Source organism: Taudactylus pleione, unplaced genomic scaffold, assembly GCF_031769625.1.
Source record: "Taudactylus pleione unplaced genomic scaffold, aTauple2 ptg000547l, whole genome shotgun sequence".
Classification (NCBI taxonomy): domain Eukaryota; kingdom Metazoa; phylum Chordata; class Amphibia; order Anura; family Myobatrachidae; genus Taudactylus; species Taudactylus pleione.
Genome location: NW_028284949.1, coordinates 3,709,331 through 3,736,689, shown reverse-complemented (window position 1 = coordinate 3,736,689; position 27,359 = coordinate 3,709,331). Strand labels below are relative to the sequence as shown.

Sequence of the window (27,359 nt, the reverse complement as noted above, 5' to 3'; positions counted from 1 at the left end):
TGCTTTTGCTATGGAGCTACAGGTACCAGCGGGCCCGTAATGCCCGCTGGTACTTGCATGCGGGGGAGGCTTGCTGGGCCCTGTAGTTCCACAGCAAATGACAATATTTTGAACTCTTTACTTGCACCACACTATACATAATCAACCCGGCACCCACCGGCCAGGAGTGCCAGGGATAGCCCTGAGCCATCAGCCTGGGGTTCTCTGGAGAGGGGGACCCCTTTATTGGGGGGGTCCCCAGCTGCCCAGGGAACCCTGGCCTGGGCTGACTAGAGGCCAGGGTTGATGCTTCGGCCGGGGGACCTGGTGAAAGGGCTCCCCTGGCTGTGGCATTACCCCCCCGCTAGAAATGGACGGTGCTGATTCTAGTAAATACATGGGAACCCTACGCATTTTTCCCCCCTGTATTTCCAGAACCAGGACTAGCTCAGAGGCCAGTGCTGGTTGCACTGAATACGGGGAACCTCTGCGTCGTTTGTCCCCCCGTATTTTGGCAACCAGGACTGGTTCTGAATAGCCCAATCCTGGTTGTGTTTAATACAGGGGACCCCTATGCCGTTTGTCCCCTGTATTTAGCACAACCAGGACTGGGTATGCAAAGCCCGGTGCTGGTTGTTAATTTGGGGGGGGGGGGGGGGGGCACAGACACACAGATGCAGGCATCACAGATCTCCCAGATCCATGCATGCTGCTTCTGTCTGCTGCCACCGCCCTCACCGCTGCCACTAATGGCCACTACTTCCCCTGGTCCCAGCTGCAGCTAACTGACGCTTCTTTCCACTGGGTCCCACCGTCGCTGCCGCCCGCACTGGACCGGTACACCTAAGTGAAGCCACAGCGAGTACAACTGCTGAAGGCACATACTGAGGCTGCGCAACTAATTGAAGCTTCCTATCTCTATAATGGTGCAATTGTGAGGTAATAGTTTAAAAAATTGTAACTTCCTCAATTACCTGAACCCCAAAAGGCCCTACCCTGGATCAAGAGCTACCTAATAAAACAAACCCCAAGTCTAAATTCACCCCCTACCCTGAGTTATGCCTCCCCAAAAATCCCAGTGTTGTCTGACGAATATTACGGTGTACTCCAGAATCAACATGGAGACATCTGATGTATGTCTATTACACTTATAATCTGCATCAATATAGCGTCACCTGATGTGTGTGTGTGTGTGTATATATATATATATATATATATATATATATATATATATATACATATACATCTATATATATATATACACATCAGTTTTGCTTGATGTATAGTATTATACACATCATATGCCGTATAATAAAGAACCTTGAAACAGGATTGTGCTGTCTCTGTCCCTCTCTATCCAATATTAACCCCCCTCTCTCTCTCTCTCTCTCTCTCACATTAAAAAACACAGCCATGTGGTAAGTGTCTACCAATCATCATCATTACCCTCTGCCAGTAACATAAATGCCTCCTCTCTGCCAGCATACGTAACTTCCGGTCTGTGCGTTCCAGTTGACTTCTGACATTTGCGTTCCACAGACAGGAAGTATTTCTCTTCGCCTGTAACTTCCTAGAAACCGTTGGGTAGGAGGTAACACAGAGATAGGAGGAGGAGGTGGATACGTTGTGGCTGCAGGTAATGGCATTTATTATCAGTAATAATGGTGCTATTATAGTACAGCTGGAGCAGGTCCCGTTATTGCTAGATCCCGGGTGCAGCAGACTCTTGTGTCCTCTTGCTATAATACCTGTACAGGAGACTCTGAAGTCCCCTTACTGTAATACAGATGGAGTAGAAACTGGTACCCTGTTATAATGCAGATGAAACATATACCGTGGTGGCCTGTTGTCATACTACAGGTGGAGAAGATTCTGGTGTCTCATTTTTTATAATATAGGCTGAGCCTTTTCAAATGACACATTATTATAATACAGGTGTCCTCTTATTACAATGCAGGTGAACCACTCTCTGATGTGCTGTTGTTATAATGCAGGTGGATCAGATTCTGGTGGCATATAATATTGATGGCTCTGATGTCCTGGTATGAGAGCAGACTCTAGTGTTTACGATAATAATAATACAGGTGTATCAGACTTTGAAGTCATGCTAATATAATACTGTACTGCTGATGTTAATATAATATTATAAAGGTGTCCTGTTATTATAATGCAGGTGGGACATACTCTGGGTATACTAAAATAAAACAGGTAGAGAAGACTCTAATGTCATGCTAATGTAATACAGGTGGAGCAGACTCTGGTGCCATGTCAATATATTACTGGTAAAGCAGACTATAGTATCCCGTTATTCGAATACATGTGGAGAATACTTCGATGTCATCTTATTATAGTAGATGTGGATCAGACTTTGTTGTAAATGTATTATAATGCAAATGGAGTAGACTTTGGTGTCCTGCTATTACCAATACAGGCTGAGCAGACACTGTTGTTTTATAATTCAGGTGGAGAAGACTCTGGTGCCTTGTTATTATAAAACAGGCTGAGCAGACACTGGTGTTACATTTAATACAGGTGGAGCAGACTCTGGTGCCGTGTTATAAAACAGGCAGAGCAGACACTGGTGTTACATTATAATACAGGTGGAGCAGACTCTGGTGCCGTGTTATAAAACAGGAAGAGCAGACACTGATGTTACATTAATACAGATGGAACAAATTCTGGTGCCCTTTTATAGTAGAAGTGGAGCAGACTTGTACCATGTTATTATAGTACAAATGGAGCAGTCTTGTGTCCTATGGAAGGGTTCAGGAATATCAGTGATTAATAGTTGGTAGGGAGGAAAATCTCTATTTGTTATTGAAGGGGTCTGGCCATATTATCTGCATTATCTGAGATGCACACTACACAGTGTCATGTGTTTTTTTTTTTTTAGAAGGGAATTAGGGCACTTTCTCTTATGTCCACTGTCAAAGTCCGACGGTCAGAAATATGACATAACAAAATGTGTCAACCAATAAAACAATAACAATTTTAAAAGACTTACGCACTGCTGCACTTAAATACATATAGAGAGTGACTGAATAAATGTCATTGCTAGGTTGGAGTAAAAATTCAAAATACATGTAATAAATGAAAATATTAATAGTTTACAAACTATAATAATATTATTAATAATAATAATAAAAAAACAGGCTACATACAATGAATCATGCAAACGCCGTTTGTTTAGCCCAGGGCTGGATTAAAAGTATCCATTATTAAAATGTATCAGAAAAACTGATAAACAGAGATCTGTCAGCAGCGAATAAGCATAAAGGATTTAGTGGTCTGTATTAACCAGTGAGGGTATCTGTGGAATAATTCTAGAAGGCAGCCAGGTATGCACTAATTTAAATAAATGACTTTGCTACTTTAGAATATTCCACAGTCACAAATGATAATAATAAAGGGGTTAGAGATTGTGCAATGCAGAATTCATACTCACAGACCCGCTAAGCAATATAATGTACTGTTCATTCTAGCACCCTGCACCTGTCACAACCGATCCAGTTCCTCTTTCCTGCCTGGAGTGTTGCTCTCTACTCTGGTGCTTCTAGCACACTCTGGTCTGTATCTCAGCAGTTTGTTACATCAGCTGAGTGTGTTAGAAGCACCAGAGCAGAGAGCGACACCCCAGGCAGGAAAGAGGAACTGCACGGCTTGTGACAGGTGCACTAGTAATGGTGGGGTGTACCCCAAGACGTGGATCACAGGTCCGTGGTAAGAAGGGAAAAGGTGTCAGATGGTTCCCATGCGCGTGACCCGTATGCACTTCTGACATTTGGGACGTATGGAGCCAGCTGTGGGTGGTCACACCATGATTAATGAATGATCTGTGCAGACACAGAGGGCTCAGGTCTTTTAGGTGGAGCTCCTGGCACAAAGTGTCATCCATCTGTTGTCTTTTATTGCCAACACCTAGGCTAGATACATAAAAGCATTAAAAGGACACAATGAAGCCTGGCTTTATATGTTTGTGTGTGTGTATAATAAAGGTAGGCACAAGCATCCAGAAATCATACAGGAAGCAGTGTTCATTCTAGCACCTGTCACAACCCTTGCAGTTCCTCTTTCCTGCCTGGGGTGTCACTCTCTGCTCTGGTGCTTTTAGCACACTCAGCTGAAGCAACAAACTGCTGCTATACAGACAAGTGTGTGCTAGAAGCACCAGAGTAGATAATGAACCCCAGGCAGGAAAGAGAAACTGCACAGGTTGTGACAGGTGCGGGGTGCTAGAATGAACACCAAGGAAGTCCCAGAAACGGACACAAAAAGTTCCTAAACCCTCAGAGGGCTGTTATTGAGATCTCCAGTAACGTCTATTTAGACCAGTATTTGTACACTGATAAAAGGCATCATATTGAGGCAGTGTCACGTTACCTTAGCAGACAATACATTATGCTGCAGCTCTGTCCTGCTCCATCCCCTATAGACAAGGTGACCAGATACATTGTACAATGCCCCTATATAAAGTGCATATAGACATTAACATCTGAGCATTGTGCAGTATTACTTGCATTGTATTAGATGTGAACAGGACTGTTTCCTATAATCGTCACTTGAATCGTCATCGTTCATTCAACTGTGATACCATTTACACAACATTTTCAGTGATCAAATTGTTTTATTATACCCTATACATCACTGATTCACAGAATAATTTTATTTATAGAGAAGAATTTTCATTTTGCTCCATTACAGGATCTTCTCTGCTGTCGTCTCCACATGATCAGTCTCCTCAACGAGACCCGGAGTCCACTCTCCGACTGATGCACTGAGGATGGAGAAGGACAGTAACAAGATGACTGACAGGATATTAAATCTCACCCTGGAGATCATCTACCTGCTGACTGGGGAGGTGAGGGAGTCTGGGAGTGTCACAGTGACATCACTCTTATCTCTATTACTAACACAGGGACCTGACTGGGGAGGTGAGGGAGTCTGGGAGTGTCACAGTGACATCACTATTATCTCTATTACTAACACAGGGACCTGACTGGGGAAGTGAGGGAGTCTGGGAGTGTCACAGTGACATCACTCTTATCTATATTACTAACACCGGGACCTGACTTGGGAGGTGAGGGAGTCTGGGAGTGTCACAGTGACATCACTATTATCTCTATTACTAACACCGGGACCTGACTTGGGAGGTGAGGGAGTCTGGGAGTGTCACAGTGACATCACTATTATCTCTATTACTAACAGGGACCTGACTTGGGAGGTGAGGGAGTCTGGGAGTGTCACAGTGACATCACTCTTATCTCTATTACTAACACAGGGACCTGACTGGGGAAGTGAGGGAGTCTGGGAGTGTCACAGTGACATCACTCTTATCTATATTACTAACACCGGGACCTGACTTGGGAGGTGAGGGAGTCTGGGAGTGTCACAGTGACATCACTATTATCTCTATTACTAACACCGGGACCTGACTTGGGAGGTGAGGGAGTCTGGGAGTGTCACAGTGACATCACTATTATCTCTATTACTAACAGGGACCTGACTTGGGAGGTGAGGGAGTCTGGGAGTGTCACAGTGACATCACTATTATCTCTATTACTAACACCGGGACCTGACTGGGGAGGTGAGGGAGTCTGGGAGTATCACAGTGACATCACTATTATCTCTATTACTAACACAGGGACCTGACTGGGTGTCACGATCCGGTGCAAGTGTTCCTTTGTGGAGGACGGTGAGCCGGGGGGTTCGGGTGACTAGGGGAGTGACTGGACTAGGTCTCCTAGTTGCGACCAAACCCAGGTTTGGCGAGACCTGCCCAGAGGCGCGGAGTCTAACTCACTTGGTGGTTTTCTCCAGTGACCCCTCCAATTGGGATTTGGTTTTCGCTGCACCAAGTGAGCAGGTCGCGTCCCTCTGGACAGGTACCTGGGAATGGCAGAAGACCAAGACTATAATTAAAGCTATAACACTGGAGGTGAACGGAATGAATGGACTCTGGAGATGGATCTGAATGCTAGAAAACAGGGGAAGAATCTGGATGCTAGAACACAGGCATGGACTGGAAACAGTTACATTTCTAGGTGCTGATTAGTGCAGAAAAACACAGTAGCATGGACAAAGGCTAATACTGGGAAAGCTAGAAATGCTGGTATGATTGTGCTGGCTACACAAGCAAACACAGAGCAGACTGGACACATGCATATACTGGGAATAATTACATATGCAGGTGCAGATTGCACAGACAAGACACAGAGAGAAGACAGGCATATACTGGGAAAGCTAGAAATGCTGGCACTGGACAAAGGCAAATACTGGGAGAGTGCTGGGAGGTCCAGCTGTGAGCTAATTAGTACTAGCAGGTAATCTGACACCTCAGCAACACAGGGTAATAGCCACAGGAAAGCTGCAATAGAATTAGTAGCACATATACAAAGACACACAGGGAAGAGACATGAAACACTGAAGTACTGTGAGAGAGCTAAAGTCTCAGACTAAGGGTTAGTATGGAAGCTAATACAGGAAACTGGAGAACTGTGAGCAGGCTGAAGCAACACGCTGAAGGAATTGCCACAGAGCAACAGTGGGAGTATCACAGGCACTGGAATAATGAAGTTGAACAGCAGTTACTTGAAGTTCTGGGGGCCGATTTATACCCAGGGGTAGCAGATTATTGGAGCACAGCATCAGCTGACTGAGATCATGCTACCATTGGTTAGGAGGACTGTGACATGAGAGGAACTGTCATGGCGGCTCCCACAATGGGAACTCCAATCCCCAAAACACACAGCCGACCATGGAAGTCCGCAAAAGCACCTAAGGCAGAATACTCAGCATCACACCCCTCACTGCACCAGACGTCTGACCACATGAAAGTCAGGGGAAGCCGGCACGGAGGTGAGAGATAGCCGATTCTAGGCTGAACCCTGACACTGGGGAGGTGAGGGAGTCTGGGAATGTCACAGTGACATCACTATTATCTCTATTACTAACACAAGGACCTGACTGGAGATTTAATAATATATAGTGATATATATTGGTGTCCCTTTCAATATACAGGATTACACAGTAGTGAAGAAGACATATGGTGAGTGTGTGACAATCAGCAGCCATCTCCGTGTGTCGGGAGGACTGAGCAGGACCCAGAGCTCCATCACGGTGCCTCCACCTCACTCACTGATACATGAGAGACAAAATGCCCAGAAGATCCTGGAACTCACCAACAAGATCATTCAGCTGCTGACTGGAGAGGTGACTGCTGGGAATGGGACATTATACAGTAACACCAGGGGATGTGTCTGGGTGATGACTGTATCATTGTGTGTGTCAGGTTCCTATAAGGTGTGAGGACGTCACTGTCTATTTCTCCATGGAGGAGTGGGAGTATATAGAAGGACACAGGGGTCTGTACAAGGACGTGATGATGGAGAATCACCGGCCCCTCACATCACTGGGTAAGAGGAGACTGTCACTTACTGTAATGGAGAGAGCAGCTATGGGGCCATTTATATACACATCATCTGATTATCACATATATACAGTGTAATCAGTCACTGTGTGTCTCCTACAGATGGGGCCACCTATATACACATCATCTGATAATCACATATATACAGTGTAATCAGTCACCGTGTGTCTCCTACAGATGGGGCCAGTAACAGAAATACCCCAGAGAGATGTCATCGTCCTCTTTATTCCCAGGATCATACAGAGAAGAATCACAGTGTCCTACAGGAGGATCAGGTAGGTGGAACTATTAGGGGTCTCACCATATACCAAACTGAATCTACACTATATGACCTGTAGAGAAGCTGTGTGGATCTTATACATTGATAATATTCTGTTAATCATTTTTTTTTTATGTTGGGCTATTTAGGAAGAAGATGTGACTGACATTAAAATAGAAGATTTAGCAGAAACTTCTGAAAATGTTGATCAGGAGTGTAAAGAGGAGGAAACCTATAACGAGATCAGCTCAGGTGAGTAGCATCACAGAGAGCGGTCTGTGTACCACCTAAGTGTAAAAGGTCATCAGTCCTACCTGTACATGTCAGGTGCATGACTTTTTCTCCTAAGTGGAAATTTAGATATTGTTTTCAGGGTCCATAGGCTCCACAGGGAGACCTTGGGATATAGGTGATGATGGGAGTCATCCGGGCACCACGCAGTTAATTTTTCTTCCCAGGATGCACTGGGTCCCTCTGCTGTACCCCGCCCTCGGGCCAGAGGCACCTCAGTTTCGTTGGGTGCCCGAGTCGGGTCACTGAAGATTTTTTATTTTCAAAAGAAGATTTCTACAGAATAGCGGCAGCACGGACAGTCCAGGGGACATCCCCGCTGTCACTCCGTCACCCGCCGGGTCGCCGGTACTGATCCGGGGACCTCGGTGGGCCTCTGGGGTTTTGGCTAGCTAGCGTCGCGTCACCGCAGTGGTGCGCGCCAAGTCGCAGTCTTTTCCCCCAGGGCTGGGGAATCCCTGGGGATGACAGCAAGTGGGGCCAGGCACTGAATCCTGCGCCCCCACTAGGCCACCAAGGACATTGGGCTGGAGTTCTGCGGAACACTCCAGCGTCCCAGGGGTTAAACGCTGGCCAGGGGAGGCAGCCTTCCCTGTCTAACAGCTGGCTCCTCCCCGCTGCACAGCGCGCCTTTCCACCGCCATCTGGCTGGGTTGTGGCAGCTCTCCTACTCCGGATCCGCCCCCTCAGAGATCTCCGGTGGCCATTTTCTCCTAGTTGTATGTCGCAGATCCCAGCAGGCGGTGCGGAGCCCAGGTCCCCCTGCATACCTCTCCTCCAGGACGGTGGTCAGTGCATGTAGCACTTTTGTCCTACCAGACGCTAAGTCTGCGTAGTTGACCAGTAAGTGCGATTTAGTGCAGGTGTTATTATTCTGCATTGCATGTGACTGTATGCTAGCGCTGTCTGTCTGAGTTTCACTTTCTGAACTGTCAGCCATTTTACTTTCCCTGTACCTGAGCCCTAACACAGGTGTTGTCAGAGTACACCCTCACAGTCTGTTATTTTTGTGTAGGGGGTCACATACAGTATATTGGTATCTTCCTAACTATGTCTGGCAGTGAGAGTGATATGCCTAATTTGGCCTAATTTTGACCAGGAACTGTGGCTGCCCACGACCTCCCAAAGATGGCGGCGCCCATGGATCGATATCCGGAACTGCGGATAGCCACCATCCAGATCCTGGTCTGTGGACCTCTATGCAGCCAATGACACTGCCAGCTTCTGGAGATTGTGTCTCTTAATATACTTTTTTATAGGGTTCATTTTGAACCTATCAGTTGCACTTCAACAATTATAACTACATTGTAACACACAAAATTGTGATATGTAATAAAGATTATTCAATTGTCTGCACATTCTCCTTATGGGATCGACTTTAGGATTGGTTGGTGTTTGATGTGATATTTAAATATGTCCACCCTGTATTTTCACACATGGATCCACAAAGATAGGTGCAGGTTGACTTCCTGGAGGTCGCTCCATGAACGGGGAAATTGACCTTTGTCTGATAATCACATATATACAGTGTACTCAGTCACCGTGTGTCTCCTACAGATGGATCCAGTAACAGAAATACCCCAGAGAGATGTCCCCATCCTCATTATTCCCAGGATGATACAGAGGAGAATCACAGTGTCCTACAGGAGGATCAGGTAGGTGGAACTGAGGGTCTCAGCAAATACCTAAGTCAGTGGTTCTCAAACTCGGTCCTCAGGACCCCACACAGTTCACATTTTCCAGGTCACCTACCGGCTGCACAGGTGTAGTCATTACTCACTGACACATTTTAAAAGATCCACAGGTGGAGTTATTATTTCACTTGAGATTCTGTAAGGAGACATGGAAAACATGCACTGTTTAGGGTCCTGAGGACCGAGTTTGAGAACCTGTGACATAAGTTAATGCGTGCTCTCAGGGTTTCTTATAGTTAACATCCTTGGCTATTCATTTCTGTGCCTCTACTTGTCCAAAATGTACCCATTACCCAAAAGTAGTTATTCGCCCAGTCATTAAGAGGTGAAACAAGTCACTTTGGACAGTTTGCTAGACGTGACACTGATTATACAGCTTATGCCACCAAGGAAGAGATGTATCAAAGCTTGGAGTGAGATAAAGTACCAACCAATCAGCTTCTAACTGTCACTTTTCAAACACACCCAGTAAAGTGACAGTTAAATGCTGATTGGTTGGTACTTTATCACTCTCCAAGCTTTGATAAATCTCCCCCCAAGTTTCCATGAGGAAAACTGTATGTTGGTAAAAACACCCAACAATTCAAGAACCGAAATGGGCAACATTATTCTCCTATTTAATTCTGTAGAAACCCAGAGCTCTAATAGTCATCTAAAGGTGCATACACACGTAACGATTTTGTAACCAACGATTTTCTGTCAGATTTTCCCTTGAAAAAGTGAACGATTTTTTTTTGAAGTGCAATGAACGATTTTTACAACGATGAACGAAAAATGTTCCTTCCCTTAATGAAAATCGTTATGTTGGACAGTCTGAAATAGACGATGAACGATAACTACAAACTGGAGCGCGCTTGAACGATTATCGTTCATCGTTACAACTCAGAAACTGAACGATTTTTTGAACGATAACGACGTCGAAAACGACAAATCGTTCAAAAAATCGTTACGTGTGTATGCACCTTAACTCTTTGTTTTGGAAAGAAAATTGTGGTGTGGTGGATCAAAGCTATAGGGCCTGTTATCTAGTCACACATATGTTGGAATGCGCAGTTTTGGCTGGCAACTGGACGCAGCAATGTGAATTAACTGTTTCATGGGTATGTTGTGGGTGGGTGTATATATATATGTATAGTGGCAATATCACGCTAGGTGGCGATAGTGAGCCATGGATTCTGTGTGTGGCTCCACCCACCAGAGGTGTTTCTAGGGCTGGCCTGGCAGAGCGGGGCGCCGCTGGCCAGGGCAGTACAAATACCGACGCTGGGATCAAATGTCAGATCCCAGTGGCTGCAGACAGTGGAATTTAATCAACAGTGGCTGCTGGCTGTTAACCTGTCAGCCCTCCTGGATCTAGCGGCAGTGCAGCTCGGTGCCCATCACCGGGGCCCGCCAACTGCGGCTATATAATGAGTCAAATTGAGGAGGAGGTGGAGTAAGGACAGGGAGGCCTCCCCTCAACTCTCCCTGGCTCCTCCTCTCTGCCTCCTGTGTGGCTGGGACTGGCTGGGTGCCTAAGGGGAGGCGGTGCTGGCAGGATGACATCACATTCTCGTCCTGCCTGCAGTTCCTGTACCCTGTGCCTTCTCTAAGCCAACCTTGCTGCTCTGCTGTGGGCCCATCCCCCAAGCCAGTAAGTAAACTTATGTCTGCCTGCAGAGACCTCACTGCTGTCATATACTGCCTACCCAGTCACCCACTATCGCCCTGTCACCCCCTGCCTCTGTCTCTCACTATATTTCCCTGTCACCCACTGCCTCACCCTCTGCCTCTCCCCTGCGTCACAAAACTCCCCATAACCCTCTCTCTCCTATCACCCTCTACCTCCCCAAGGCATCAGCCTCTCCCCATCACCCTCTGCTACTGTGGGGTATAATTCGAATAAGGGGCATTTTTGTGCGGTGAAATGTGAATACGGCGGCATTTTTGTGGCATGTGAATTGGGGGCACTATATTACAGCACATAAAATGTAACATGGATCTGGCCTTTATAATGTAACATGAATCTAGATTTTTCAATGTATTTGATGATTTGGATTTTACAGCAATTAACCAGTTTTATGTACCTATATAAGATTTCTATTGTGCTTTTATAGGTTTTGGGTTTTTTGGGGGGAAGGAGAGCCGTTTATCAATTTGCCCTTAGCGCCAAAAACCCTAGTTATGCCTCTGCACAGGGTAGAAAAACCAAGTTTGTGCACACCTAGAGGCTGCCCAGACAGGACTGGGACTACGAGAGACTGTGTTATATTTGCAGACTAGCTGGGGCTAGGTTGTTTATTATTTTGTTCCTGAAATGCTGACAGTAAAGCACCATTTAATTTCATTTTAACCTAAAGAGCTTTATTATGCACCTGCTCACTACACCACTGACCTCTCTACTGAGCTAATTACCCCTAATATTCTGCGCATGTGCAGATAGTAATACATTGCAGTTCTACGTAAAGCATCAGGTTTGCGTACAACATTGAATCGGGCCATAGCTTTCTACAAACTTCGAACCTACACTACTAAATGTATTGTTTGTTGTGTTAATTATTTAGGTTGAAGACCTGATTATCATTAAAGTAGAAAATATAGAGGAGGAAGAGGAGACGTATGTGATGGGCGATCAGCAGTGTAAGGAGGAGGAAACCTCTACAGCTATCAGCACAGGTGAGTAATAATCACTAAGGGCCTGATTCAGCAGGGGACAGATTTGCTATAGCAGCTGCTAACATGGTAGCAGCTGCGATAGCACTAATATGGATATGCAGCAGGAGGCATCACACCACCTGCATGCATTACTGATCCGAGCTGCGTCCATGGACGCAGCATCGGATAATTTGCTCTACCATTGTCCGGCTGAGTGACCATGGGGTCACTCAAGACGGCCGCCACAGAAGCACAAAAGAGGTCTGGAAATCTCCGTCAGCTCTTCCCCTCACATCATGTCACTGTGTGTTACCAGCCCAGAGATCTGACCAGTCTCCACCCCACACTCTCTGGTGTATCTCATACATCAGGAGCTATCAGCCCCTATTAGACTCCTGCTTTCCCCCTCACATCATGTCACTGTGTGTTACCTGCCCAGAGATCTGACCAGTCTCCTTCCCACACTCTCTGGTGTATCTCATACATCAGGAGCCATCAGCCCCTATTATACTCCTGCTCTCCTCCTCACATCATGTCACTGTGTGTTACCAGCCCAGAGATCTGAACAGTCTCCTCCCCACACTCTCTGGTGTATCTCATACATCAGGAGCCATCAGCCCCTATTAGACTCCTGCTTTCCCCCTCACATCATGTCACTGTGTGTTACCAGCCCAGAGATCTGACCAGTCTCCTTCTCACACTCTCTGGTGTATCTCATACATCAGGAGCCATCAGCCCCTATTATACTCCTGCTCTCCTCCTCACATCATGTCACTGTGTGTTACCAGCCCAGAGATCTGACCAGTCTCCTCCCCACACTCTCTGGTGTATCTCATACATCAGGAGCCATCAGCCCCTATTAGACTCCTGCTCTCCTCACATCATGTCACTATGTGTTACCAGCCCAGAGATATGACCAGTCTCCTCCCCACACACTCTGGTGTATCTCATACATCACATCATAGTGATTCAGTCTGTATAATGTTATCCAGCCTCCATACTCTGTCCACGCCTCTTACAGTATTTACTATTCAAATCCCTTACACTAGCTATGCTTCTTAAATTACTCTCACCATAGATGCCATCTACACTATCCATATCTGTTACGCTATTCCTGATATCCTTACATTATCCATGCCACATACACTAATCCACTTACACTTTTTATGTTACACTAGTAATGCTTCTTAACATGTATCCTTGTCATCTACACCATCCACGTCACTTACATTATCCCACGGCGCATGTCACTTTCATTATCCCACTGTGCATTTCACTTACAATATCCCAGTGTCAACGTCACTTACACTATTCCAGTGTCAACACCACTAACACCATACCACCGTCCATGTCACTTACACTAACCCACTCTCCACGCCACTTACATTATCCCAAACCAAACCAAAATCCTGTTTTGAATCTCTGTCCTATTTTGAATCGGACAGGACTTTGCCAGATCAATGCGATCGCATGTAGCAGCCCTGACTTATGGGAATATCGTGGGCGTGTATCTATAGCTCTGTGCAATTGGGGTTAGGGAAGTCTGTTTCTGAAGTCTGTTGCAGCTAGCATGGGGCTAGTGCACTTGTAGATACTAATGATGGTGGTTTCAGTGGTTGGCGTAAAATCCATGGTCTTTATGGGTTTCCACTTGTAGACGCACGGACCCCCACATTAGCTGTACGGAATACTGCATTGGTATAAGGTAGTAAATAAGGCTGCCCTGGGTGCTCGCCCCTACAGCCACTTTAAGCCCAATAATATGCACAGGTTTTTCTGTAGACAGGAGAGTTGCGCTTTGTTTTTTATATCCCCGTAATCAGTACATCAGTAGACATGGAGTTAATAATAGAAAAGTTAAGTTAAGCATGTTTTGCAACGGTCAGCCGATACACAGGGATTAGCATTGCTTTTTCCCTCCATCATCTATAGCGTCTCCACGTGCGATATCTGCAATGTGCGGCCATGATACTATTTACCTGTAGAATGCAGTGCACCAACATCAGAAGTTTTCCTGTGCACCTATATAGGGCACATGGCAAAATTGCCGATATTGGTGGACTGGAAGTGCTGCCGTTCCAGCCATTCCCAGGGCACTTTGCAGCCATCGCCTGCAATTGAATCGCTCCCCCCCCTTCCAATACCACCACCTTAATAGGTTAGGGCTTCATAATATTCTGGATTATATTTGAGAGTCAGGGTGTTGCTCCTCCCTTTCTCCCCACTATATCCTCCCTTTCACCCCCACCCCATTCTATTGTTCCCACTAAGCTGGGCGCCACACTCTGCCCAATTTGAAAATGCTGAAATGCGCCCTGCCCTTATGGTGGGGCCCCGCTGAAACGAGCGTTCCCATCTGTGGGCCGGAGTGTCCCGCGAGGGGGAGAACTTCCAGTGAAACAATCACCAGCAAGTGACTAGATTCATTCATCAGCATCTATTCACGCTGCTCTGAGAGACTGGGGGCAGCCCAGCATCTCCGTGAGTGCTGGGCACGCCCCCTACAGTGATATAAAGAGGGGGCGTATCAAGGACACGTCCCATTTTATAGTGACCACGACCCCTTTTTTGTGCGCACTTTCGGCGAGCACAGAGCAGTGCCCTACTGTGACAGCCGCTCCTCCTACCCTAGAAGGAACTCTACCATTCCATTTATCTCTCCTTCCCTCTATCTCATTCTGTGGAGTCAGTACATCAAACCTTCAGCTCCAATTCCTATTCCAACCTCTATTTTTCTACTGTCTGACTCCAACACAGACTCCTTCATAAGTAGTAAAGGTATGTTAATTAGCAATAACAAATTCACTGTAGTAAACTGCTAGCACAATGCATTCAGCACTACAACCACATAAATCATCAGGCTACTTAGATTATTTTTATTATTTATTTATATGGCGCCACAAGTGTTCCGCAGCGCCTTACAAAGTACATAGGCAAATAGGTTGACTTACAGTGACTTACAGCACAATACAGGACATGGATAATATAAATTGCTACATTCGCAACCATAACACCCAGATAAGCAACAGAGCAAAGTAACCAAGTGTTAGGTGCCCTAGTGGGGAGTAAGAAATAGATAAAAGTAGAGTTAGGAGAAGCACAAGAGGGTAGAGGGCAATGCTCATAGGAGCTTACATTCTAGAGGGGAGGGACAGACAAACAGGTGTGACACAGATGGTGTAGGGTGGAAGGAAAGAGTATGTAGCAGCAAGTTAGGATGGGAGCTGGAAGGCTTTGATGAAATAGTGAGTTTTGAGGGCCCTTTTGAAGGATTGTAGAGAGGTGGAAGTAATCAATTGGCATGAGAGGCGGCGTGCATTTGTTGAAAGAGGAGGGCGGACAGGAGAGTGAAGGGAGATGAGATCCGAGATGTAAATGGAAGAGGAATGGGTGAGGGCTTTGTAAGTGAGAGTGAGAACCTTAAATTGGGATCTGAAAGGGAAGGGGAGCCAGTGGATGGCTTGTAGGAGAGGGGAGGCAGATGCAGAGCGTTTTGAGAGGAAGATGAGCTGAGCAGCAGCATTGAGGACAGACTGGAGAGATGGGAGTTGGGGAGGCCAGATAGGAGGTTACAGTAGTCCAATCTGGAGATGAGCAATGAGTGTATGAGGGTATTAGTGGCATCCTGGGTGAGAAAGGGTCTAATCTGGGAAATATTTTTAAGATGAAAATGACAGGACTGCGAGAGATTCTGCATATTGGTTTGAAGGAGAGGGACGAATCCAGGATAACTCCAAGACAGCGCACTTTGGGGCTAGAGGAGATAGTTGTGCCATCAATTGATAAAGAAATGGTGGAAAGTGTGGTTATGTTGGGGGGGGGGGGGGAATGATCATCTCAGTCTTAGACATATTAAGTTTAAGAAATCGCTGGCACATCCAGGAAGAGATGGCAGAGAGACAGTTGGAGATTAGAGTGAGTAGAGAGGGGGAGAGGTCAGGGGAGGAAAGGTAGAACTGAGTATCATCAGCATAGAGATGATATTGGAGGTCAGAAGTACTGAGGAGTTCACCTAGTGAGGACGTATAAAGTGAGAAAAGGAGAGGTCCAAGAACAGAACCTTGGGGAACACCTACTGTAAGAGGCTGTGGGGGGAGAACAGGAGTCATGAGAGGAGACAGAGAAGGATTGGTCAGAGAGGTAGGAGGATAGCCAGGAGAGGGCAGTGTCACGTAGACCAAGGAAGTGAAAGATTTGGAGAAGGAGAGGGTGGTCCACAGTGTTGAAAGCAGCAGAGCGGTCAAGTAGAATGAGTAGAGAGTAGTTGCCCTTGGATTTAGCAGCAAGGAGGTCATTGCTGACTTTTTTGAGGGCAGTTTCAGTGGAGTGGTGAGAACGGAAGCCAGACTGAAAAGGTTCAAGGAGGGAGTGGGAGGAAAGAAAGGTAGTAAGGCGGTTGTAAACAACACACTCAAGGAGCTTGGAGGCAAAAGGGAGGAGAGAGATGGGATGGTAGTTGGAGAGAGTGTTAGGATCAAGGGTAAGTTTTTTTAAGAATGGGGGAGACAAGGGCATGTTTGAATGCAGCCGGGACAGTGCCTGATGATAGGGAGAGATTAAGGAGGTGGGCAAGATGGGAGCAGGCAGAAGGAGAGAGGCAGCGGAAGAGACGTGAAGGGATAGGGTCAAGGGGGAGGTGGAAGGGGGGGAGGATCGGATGAGAGGGACATGACTTCCTCTCCAGATACAGGGGAGAAGAATGTTAGAGTCAGTAAAGTGGATGGAGGAGGAGGAGGAGAGCTGGGGGACTGGTGGGATATGATGTCCTGACGTATGGAGTCAATTTTAGATGTAAAGTAGGTAGCAAAGTCAAGGGCAGAGAGCGAGGAGGGGTGGCGAGGAAGGAGTGGGCGGAGGAGGGAGTTGAAGGTGGTGAAGAGACGCTGGGGATTTGACGACTGAGAGGAGATTAGGTTCTTGAAATGAAAGGGCATCACTGTAGGATGGGAGAGCATACATTTGAAATGGAGAAAATCTGCCTTAGAGCGTGATCTTCTCCCATGTCACTCGGCAGTTCGTGAACACTTTTGCAGATATCTGGTGCATTTGGAATGCCAGGGTTGAGGTGTGAATCTGCGAGGGTGAATAGTGATTGCCGGGGCAACAGAGTCCAGAGCAGAAGTAAGGGAGGTATTGTATAGGGAAGTGGCTTGTTCAGGGCAGGAGAGAGAGAGGATAGGGGAGTGAAGTGAGTCAAGCTGGGAAGAAAAAGAAATGGTGTCAGTAGCCTCAATGTTACGCTTAGTGATGGTGGCCTTAGGAGGTAGAGGAAGGGACAGAGAGAGGGATAGGTTAAAAGAGAGAAGGTGATGGTCAGAGAGGGGGAATGGGGAATTGGAGTCATCAGAAATATCACAATGGTGAGTGAAGACCAGGTCAAGCGAATGCCCACTCACTTGGGAGGGTGTGGAGGTCCATTGGGAGAGACCAAATGAAGACGTGAGGGTAAGGAGTTTGGAGGCAGAGGCTTCTGTGGGGATATCAATAGGAATATTGAAGTCACCTAGGAAAATAGAGGGAAGGTCATAGGAAAGAAAGTGAGGGAGCCAGGAAGCAAAGTTGTCAATGAATTTGGAAGGACGGCCAGGGGGACGGTAAATGACAGCTACTCTGAAGTGTACTGGTTGGAAGAGGCGTATGGCATGAACCTCAAATGTAGAGAATGTAAGGGATGGTTTAGAGGGTAGCAGTTGGTAGGAGTAACCGGGGGATAGAAGGATCCCTACACCACCACCATGGCGACCCCCAGGCCGAGGGATGTGAGAGAAGATGAGGTCCCCAGAGGAGAGAGCAGCAGGGGAAGTGGTGTCAGAGGATGAAATCCAGTTTTCAGTAATGGCTAGGAGTTGCAAGTTTTTTGAGATGAAAAGGTCATGAGTGGGAACGAGTTTATTACATACTGATCTGGCATTCGAGAGGGCACAGGATAGAGGGACAGTGTTTGTGAGAGAGATGTGAATTAGATTATCAGGGTTGCTGTAGCGAGAAGGTGAGTTTAATTTGGGTGACCGAGATGAATGTAGTGGAGAGATTGTACGGGGAACAGTGCTGGGAAGGGAACCTGTAGGTGGTTGGCAGGGAGGGAGTTTAATATAATGGGGGTGGGGTGGGGTAACATGGAGCGGAGGTTTGGAGGAGGGATTACCAGTGGGGTAGTACCTTGATAGGAGGGGTAGAAGAGAATGAAAGTGGAGTAATGGGAGAGGAGAAAGGAGGACGGCAGACAGAGGAGGGGAGATAAAGGAAGGAGAAGGTGGAGGAGACAAGGGGGAAATGATATAGGTGGGAAAAGGGGGCAGAGCAGAAGATTAGGTGGACACTGAGTGAAGGGGGAAGTACACATGATAATGGTGTGTATGAATTGAATAGGGGGAGGAAAACTAGATGTAGGAATAAAGTATGAGTGTTAGAGAAAGTACATGAGATTTGCAGAGAAGCAAGTAAAAGTACAGTGGAAAAAAAAACTATTATTGAGCAGAGAAAAAGAGGAGATTTAATGTGGAAGAAATTGAATATTAAAGATTAATAGAACATAAAATATATTTAGTTGAATACAATTTCTAAATAATACTTTAAATGTTCCCGCAAGCCCCAGTCAGCTTCCGGCTCTAATAGAGCCGGAAACCCACCACTGACCGGACGCCTGCCGTTTGGCCAGCCCCCCCCCCCCCCCCGACCCGCCTATCAAATGGGGCGAGCTGTCGATCAACATCGACAGCCGCCCCTTTTGGATGCGAGCGCCGGAGCGAGTGATTTCTCACTCGCTCCGGGGCTCGCGCGTGCGCACTGCCCGGCCATCGACCCGCTTGCGAGCGGGTCTGAATCAGGCCCTGTATCTCAGCAGTTTGTTGCAACAGCAGAGTGTGCTAGAAGCACCAGTGCAGAGAGCAACACCCCAGGCAGGAAAGAGGAACTGCACGGGTTGTGACAGATGCAGGGTGCTAGAATGAAGACTAATTGGGTTCTAGGGTAGTGGAGGTTGCAGTCGTCTTGATGTAATCTCCGTGAGTCTCGCAGTACTTTAAGCAATAGTGACGCCTAATATATGGAAATTAATGAAATAATAAATGGATAAATAAATGATTGTAACACATTTTGGATCTTAAACTCATAGCCTAGCCATGTGTTACTATTTTGCTTTTTTTATGCGTTCACATTTTTCATCTCAATTTTATCACATCTATCTAATGTAAATATTTAACTAGGAAAAGTGTTAGTAAAAAGCAAATATTCTCATATAAAGTCATTAAAAAAGATTTATTTTTGGCATGATTTATGTTTGACCTAACATGGCCACCATAGTAAGATGCAATCTTTCATTACTATCTATGTCAGAGCTTTACAAAGATAAATGGACATTTCCCAGCCGTTAAAGCCAATATTCCCACCCTTCATGTATTATTATTATCTCCAGAGCCGGGAGCCTGCGGGTTTAATCATCTGAAGTTAGTTTGGAAATATTCCACTATTGTTGTATATTAATCATTATTAAGATAAACCTGTCTAATAAGTACATTATTACATACATTTTATTTTATTTCCAGCAGATGGACATAACAGCCAGAATAACTTGGAAAGGTGTCTCATTTCATCTCCAGATTGCGAATTAGAAGAGGACCTCATACAAGATCCTCTAGACGGAAACCCCTTTATCTCAGATTTTTATCCATTACTTCACTCTACTGATCTATCATCTGATCCCTCAAATCATGAGGCGGGCTCTCCTGAAATCCCAGATATTCTTACACATACTATAGGTAATAGAGGCGATAAAATCTTCCCATGTCCCGAGTGTGGCAAATGTTTTGCCCACATTTCAAACCTCATTAAACATCAGAGAACTCACACAGGGGAGAAGCCGTTTTCCTGCGCTCAGTGTGGGAAAAGTTTCACACAGAGATCAACTCTTGTTAACCATCAGAGGATTCACACAGGGGAGAAGCCGTATTCGTGTTCCGAGTGTGGGAAATGCTTTAAACAGAGATCAAATATTCTTAAACATCAGCTGGTTCACACAGGCGAGAAGCCTTTTCCGTGCTCCGTTTGTGGGAAGCGTTTCGCAAACAAGTCAGATCTTGTCAAACACCAGAGGATCCACACGGGCGAGAAGCCGTTTCCATGTTCCGTGTGCGGGAAACGTTTCACGGAGAAGTCGCAGGTGAGAATACACCTGAGGATCCACACCGGCGAGAAGCCCTTTTCATGCTCTGAGTGTGGGAAAAGCTTCAAGCAGAAGGCCAATCTGGTTAACCACCTGATCATTCACACAGGCGAGAAGCGGTTTCCGTGTTCTGTGTGCGGGAAGTGTTTTGCTCATAAATCAGTCACAATACGGCACCAGAGAAGTCACACGGGCGAGAAACCGTTTCCGTGCTCTGTTTGCGGGAAGTGTTTTGCAAGCAAATCGGATGCCGTTAAGCACCAGCGGATTCACTTGGGCGAGAAGCCGTTCCCATGTTCCGAGTGCGGGAAATGTTTTACCGAGAAGTCGCAGCTCATTCAGCACCAGAGGACTCACACGGGAGAGCAGCCGTTTTCCTGCCCCGAGTGTGGGAAAGCTTTTAAGCAGAAAGCAAATCTTATTAACCATCAGATCATTCACACAGACGAGAAACGATTTCCGTGCTCTGAGTGTGGGAAATGTTTCGCCCATAAATCTCTCTTCGTCAGGCATCAGAGGAGCCACACGGGGGAGAAACCATTTCCGTGTTCTGAGTGTGGGAAATGTTACGCCCACAAGTCAGATCTGGTCAAACATCAGCGAAACCACACGGGCGAGAAGTCATTTTTATGCTCGGAATGTGGCGAATGTTTTACACATAAATCAACTTTTCATAAACATCTGAGAATTCACGGCCATTTACAAAGATGAAGAATGTTTTCACGGGATAACATCTCATTGAACATAAATGCGTTTCCGTGTTCTGAATATAGAAAGTGTTTTACACGCATGTCACGTATGGTGAAATTATAGAATATTTTCATTTTATGATTGTGTGAATGTTTTCCATGCTAACTATTTCTTCTAAACAGAAATCAAATTAGTCCTAGAGGTGATCTGCCGTGAGGGGTCCCGATTCAGCGATGTACGCTAATGCCATCACATCTGCAATCTGTACGCAGTTACTATGCGGAAAATATGCAAACGTTGCAGATGCCCACCTGCTGGTTTGCAAATCCAGGCATCTGCGTACAAAGACGCAGGATCAGTTACAGATCCTTTGATAATCTGACTTTTGAGTAGCCCAATGGTCGCGGCGTGTACGGAGACACCAGTCAGTTTCATTACGTACGGAATCTCAGATGCAGGCTGTGACATGCCCCAAAAGCGGTTGCGTCACTCCAGTATTTTTTGCCCCCACATCCCGCTACCTCCTTCAAACTCACTGACTGTAAATCACACTGTGAGTAAAAAGTTGCTGCGAGCGACTATGGTAATTTACCTTGATGCGTGCGACACATGAATAGATTGGCAATTATCGCTCAACTGTGCTAAGTGCTAACATCAGAATAGCGTACATCTCTTAATCAGGCCTAGAGTGCGGGGACTTGCTTAAACCAAAGCTAGATGGATATCACACAGTTCACATATGCATACCTCCCAACATGTGAATCAGCACAGTGGCTGTGTCATGTGACATGATCAGGGATGCCTAGCGCTCTCTGCCCGTACTCCAATCAAAGACCTGCTTACTGCTGCCTGCACCACTTCTCAGCTAAGCAGGTACCTCCCAAGTTTCCCCATCTTGGAACAGACATGTCCGTGGCAGGGAGCCTTCACATTAGGAATCTGCCACTGAAATCGGGGCAATTGTGATGTATGCATATCTCCGTGTTCTGACGGTGGGATTTACTTCATATTATTTTTCCCAAGAAATTGGATTTGGCCTAATTTTACTTTAGTGATGATTAAAAACATATAAAACGTGATTACAAAATCACTCAAAGTGCTGTCAAACATCTTCTTTTATAAATGAACAGGATGTATACTGTACTCGGAGCAACATTGCTCCCAGTAATGATGCAAAGACCATTTTGTTATTAATAATAATGGCCCTTATTAGTACAGAAGACACAATTTGCTAGTGATGTACTTTGTGTAATGGGACGCTGTTTTTTTCTACAGTATATATTGTATTGGTAACAAATTATTATTATTATTACTACTTGTTTATTTATTAACAGTTATTTATATAGTGCAGACATATTCCACAGGGCTTTACAGAGAAAGCATACTGTGGGGTATTTGTTGAGGCCGACTATGAGAGCTGTTTTATTTGGGTGTGGTACCAAATGTCAGCATTCAGTATGTTGTCATGGATGTTGTGTCGACACGGTCCTAAATTGTGCACGTCGACATGTTTTTCTACTGTTAGAACCCTAACCTATTGTTCATTCTAGCACCCTGCACCTTTCATAACCTGTGCAGTTCCTTTTTCCTGTTTGGGGTGTCGCTCTCTGCACTGGTGCTTCTTGCACACTCTGATCTGTATCTCAGCAGTTTGTTGAATCAGATAAGTGTGCTAGAAGCACCAGAGCAGAGAGTAACACCTCAGGCAGGAAGGAAGAACTGCACGGATTGTGACAGGTGCAGGGTGCTAGAATGAACACTACTAAGCTTAAGGTGCACGCAAAAAGTGGACGATATGTGAACGATTTCCCTTGAACTTTCCCCGGCACTCCAGGACACGATATGGTGCTAAAAGTGTCCAATCTGACCAATGATCTATCGTACGTCCTTAACGATTACCAGTGCGTCATACACGAGATTGCCAGATCTTGCCTGGTGTAGGTAAGATCTGAAGATACAACGGGCGACTCGCAGGTACGCGCATCGACATTGTTATCGTCAGTGGACACTCACAATTTGCACATATTTTGCACGATTTGTCGTTCCGATGTGTACAAATTGGGCAAAATATCATCTAGTGTGTACGCACCTTTAAGCTGGGCATCCACTATACAATTTTCTGTCAGATATCTGTCCAATCTGGCTGGTTGGAATAAAAACCTGGTAATGTATGGCAGCAAATGACAGTCGATCATATGGTTTTAAACACTGAAAAAAGGACAAAAAAAAATTGTTCAAATTGGTTACATTTGTGTGTTTTAACCAATTTATCTGAACAACAATTTTTGGCTATTTTCCAGTGTTTGTGAGAAAATGGACTGTCATTTGCTCCCATACATTACCAGGTTTTCATTCCAACCAGCCAGATTGGACAGATATCTGACAGAAAATTGTATAGTGGATGCCCAGCTTTACCCTAAACCTAACTCCTTTACCCTAGCCCTATCAGAAGCCTAACCCTAAACCTGAAAATGTCGACATTGCGGATGTCAACTTGTTCACTGTCATTTCGACCACGTCCACATTCTGACTGCCGACATAATGATTACATACTGTTTTTTTTCCAGTAAGACGTTGGAGATTCCTAAACATGGTTCATTGTTTTGCTGCAAAAGCTTAGTGGTTTGTATAGTTAGTATTTATTATAGTGAGAGTAGCTGTGGTACCTGCAATATTGCAAATGTTCTCGTTGTAATGTGTAAGTTGCAGGAGAGGGGGGCTGCATCTTAGAGACCGCCTCAGAGACACTTTTATTATGGAAAGTGATGTCTGACCGGTAATTCATTTCAAAGAAAAAAAGTTTTGTGTAACATATGTGGACTGATTGAGTCTATACAGTATCCAGTCCCCACTGTCCTCCCTACTTTACCATGCCCCTCTGCTCTTTAACATTAGAATGACTGCTACAAGTCTGTAGATGTACAATACAATGGTTCTGGCTGTTGTAAAGCATGTGTTGGAAGCAAACCAGTTACTAAATATGTCTGGTGATTAATTTACATGTTATTTATTGATTGTTTACTATAACATTTTAACAGCTATTGTGTCTATTGCTTTGAAGATTTGTAATTTTGTATTTGGAATGTATTAGCGGTTACTGTAACGATTGCACTGTTTGTGTATTTTGTATTGTGCCTCGCAGAGACTCATTAAACATGACATATGGAGCAAGATGTATCGGTGAAGTTTGTGGTATCTTCCACACTATTAAGCAGTCTTCTCACAGGAGCGTGATAGAAGCCTGACATCGTTACACTGTGATCCTAGTTACTTATTCTGAGTTTCCCAAACGCCACCATTACAAACCTGGTTATCCATGCTTGAGTCCAGATGGTTAAATCAAATTGACTGTGGTGCTAATTAAGTCGCCTGTGCTCAAGCATGGATATCCTTACTGTATTGGCAGAGTTTGGGAAACTATGGTGTAGATGCTTGTATTGGCTAAATGTTGGTCTAGTCCAGAGGTTCCCAAACTCTGCCATTACAGTCCAGGTTTTAAGGATGTCCATGTCTTAGCCCAGTTTGTTATTCAAACTGAGGTGCTCATTAGGTCACCTGTGCTCAAGCATGGATATTTTTAAAACCTGGACTGTAATGAAGGAGTTTGGAAACCTCTGGCCTAGTCTTAAAATTTTTCCACACATGGACATGCATTAGTTAGCTGAGCTGATATTCTCTGTGCTGCTGTTAAGCTATATAATGCTCTGATTTTCTACAGGTTGATCCGGTCCTGTCCACTCAGTCTCCTGTTTGCCATTCTAGGCACCCTGCTAGCCAGATGAGGCTAGCAGAAAAAAGCTCAGAGGGCTAGACCAAATGATTTTGGGGGCTTTATACGGCCCCCGGACCTGAGGTTCCCCAACCCTGGTCTAGCGTGTACCCACTTTGTTGTTGACGATACATGCAGGGCCGACAGGGGATGTCGTTGGCGAATGCAGCATGGCCCTTGCCGTTGCTGCCTGCATCGGTCTCGTTGCCGGCAATGTCGGGCTGGGTACACAAGTGTGTATGCACTTGCCGATGCCGGGTTCCGTCGCCGGGCGATGTCGGACTGGGTACACTAGTGCATACCCAGTTTTAGACACAGGTGTTCTTTGAGCGTACACCGAAAAAGGCACAAAAAAAGCACACTTGCATTTGTATGTTGAGTTGGATGTATCTCAACTGGTGCCCAGCTCAAAAACCAGTATATTTGCCTCAGACATACATCAGGTGTACAAGTGTGAATACACTGAAGTATGAGTATAGGTAAGATATGTAACTTGACAGTGGTACTGGTAATGCTAAAGTCACATTACCCTATTTGTACACAGCAGTGTTATCTCTAAGCCCGCGGATGGGCATTCTGCCCTTTTGAAAAAGTGCAGGAACGGCGCCCCGTTAAAACAGCCTAGCGGGAAAGCTACACAGTATAATAATGTAATGATTCATCATGTAATAGAAAACAATGTAGTATAGAGTATATAGGCTCTACCAGCTCTAATCTCGCTTTTGTGTCGTAGCGTGACTCCAAGTTAACGTAAAGGGGAGTGACAGCAGTAATACCGGCAGTAGTAAGTAAGCCATACAGCGTCATGGTATCCACTTTCTGTTACTATTGGATAACTTTCATATGGGTGTAAATGTATCCAGTTGCTTAATTGTAGGTGAGTCCATCGAAATTTGGCAAAAGCTGATGAGCAGAGTGACCATCCTCTGTAATGTGTCCGGTACCTCCGCTGGGCACATGGTGTGCCAATGCTGTAGGAAAACAGACAAAAGGTTATAAGAGATTGTAGTAACAAAAAAGGAAAAAAAAATGTTATCAACATTGTAATACACCAATAAAATATAAGTCATCTGCCACTGTCATTATCAGTTTTAAAGTAGCATGGCTGTAAATGGAATACCATAGAAATATTTGTTATACGTTTAAGATATTGTGAATTTACAAACTCAGCCTGTCTCTTCGCCCATTTCCTTGAGAGTGTCAAGCAATAGGTCAGTTTGTATTTAGACTGCTCTGTGTATTGTGTTTAGATCACAAGACTGCTCTCTATATTGTATAGAGATCACTAGACTGTAGAATGTATGGTGGCGACAAGACTGCTCTATTATATAGAGATCACTAGACTGCTCACTGTAATGTTTGGAGATGACAAGACTGCTCTCGGTATTGTAGAGAGATCACTAGACAGCTCTCTGTATTGTATAGAGATCACTAGTCAGCTCTCTGTATTGTATAGAGGGCCTGATTCGGCTACAGACGGAATTGCAAAGCTGCTCGCAAGCAGCTTTACAATACCGTCTGTGCTGATATAGTAATGCAGCAGGAGGCATCACGCCTCCCGCCACATTACGTATCCGAACTGCGTTGTCCAATGCAGAATCGGATACTTTGCAGAACATCGGCCTGCTAAGGTGACCCATGGGGTCACGCAGACCGCCGCCGCCGCAGATCAGGAAGAAGCCACGAAAAATCTCCTGGCTTCTTCCCTCCCCCCCAATGTCAGCGACACACCTCCGTTTCAGGAAATGGAGGGAAACGCCGCCCCCTCCCCACCCACAACTTGCAGCAGACTGTCAATCACTGACAATCTGCTGCCAGGCTCCGTGCGGGATCGCATAGTAGTTCTGCACATGTGCAGAATGGGTCATGCACCTGTGCAGATTCCTGATCATCAGGAATCTGCGTTCAGTGCACTGCTGAATAAGGCCGTGAGATCACTAGACAGCTCTTTGTATTGTATAGAGATCACAAGACTTTCTATATTGCATAGAGAGCACTAGACTATGCTTACTGCTGTGCGTCCACTTTTTGCGTGCACAAGTGGTCACCAGGCCATCACTTTCCTGCCACTTTTCTAATGCCATCGAAATCAATCGCAACAGCACCTTTCTATAACGCCTGCGCTTTAGTGGCATTCAGAACTATTCACGCAGTTATAAATAATCGCTCAATGACGTGAACATCGGCCCTTTATGTGGTATCTGTTCCCTACTAAGCGTAATAAGATATATGGCCCTGCCTCGGACCAATGCTGGAGGAGAGTGGTAATGTAGGATCGCTTGTTAGGTTAAACAGGCAAATATCAATATGAACCTGTACAAATAACACCCTTAGATAACAGTGTGGAGCTATTGATATGTAACACAAGCAGAGAGGGAAAAACATAGCATGACAGGTACATAAATAAACTGACACACATCTATATATACAGTATATAGCTAGATAAATATCATCCA

At 45.5% G+C, this 27,359-nt stretch overlaps 1 protein-coding gene across 2 annotated transcripts; it reads left to right on the top strand.

Annotated features, from left to right (window-relative positions):
- The first annotated feature begins 1,548 nt into the window (after window positions 1-1,548).
- On the top strand, window positions 1,549-22,755 carry LOC148500794 (uncharacterized). 2 transcript variants are annotated; one of them, XM_088451344.1, is made up of 9 exons: window positions 1,549-1,615; window positions 4,681-4,837; window positions 6,997-7,188; window positions 7,268-7,391; window positions 7,583-7,680; window positions 7,814-7,916; window positions 9,513-9,610; window positions 12,193-12,304; window positions 19,831-22,755. In XM_088451344.1, the coding sequence occupies exons 2-9, from the start codon at window positions 4,760-4,762 to the stop codon at window positions 21,153-21,155; spliced, it is 2,130 nt and encodes a 709-aa protein (XP_088307470.1). In that variant the 5' UTR covers window positions 1,549-1,615; window positions 4,681-4,759; the 3' UTR covers window positions 21,156-22,755. The 2 variants fall into 2 exon arrangements, with proteins under 2 accessions (XP_088307470.1, XP_088307469.1); XM_088451343.1 differs by having other exon boundaries at window positions 19,828-22,755.
- The last annotated feature ends 4,604 nt before the right edge of the window (window positions 22,756-27,359 follow it).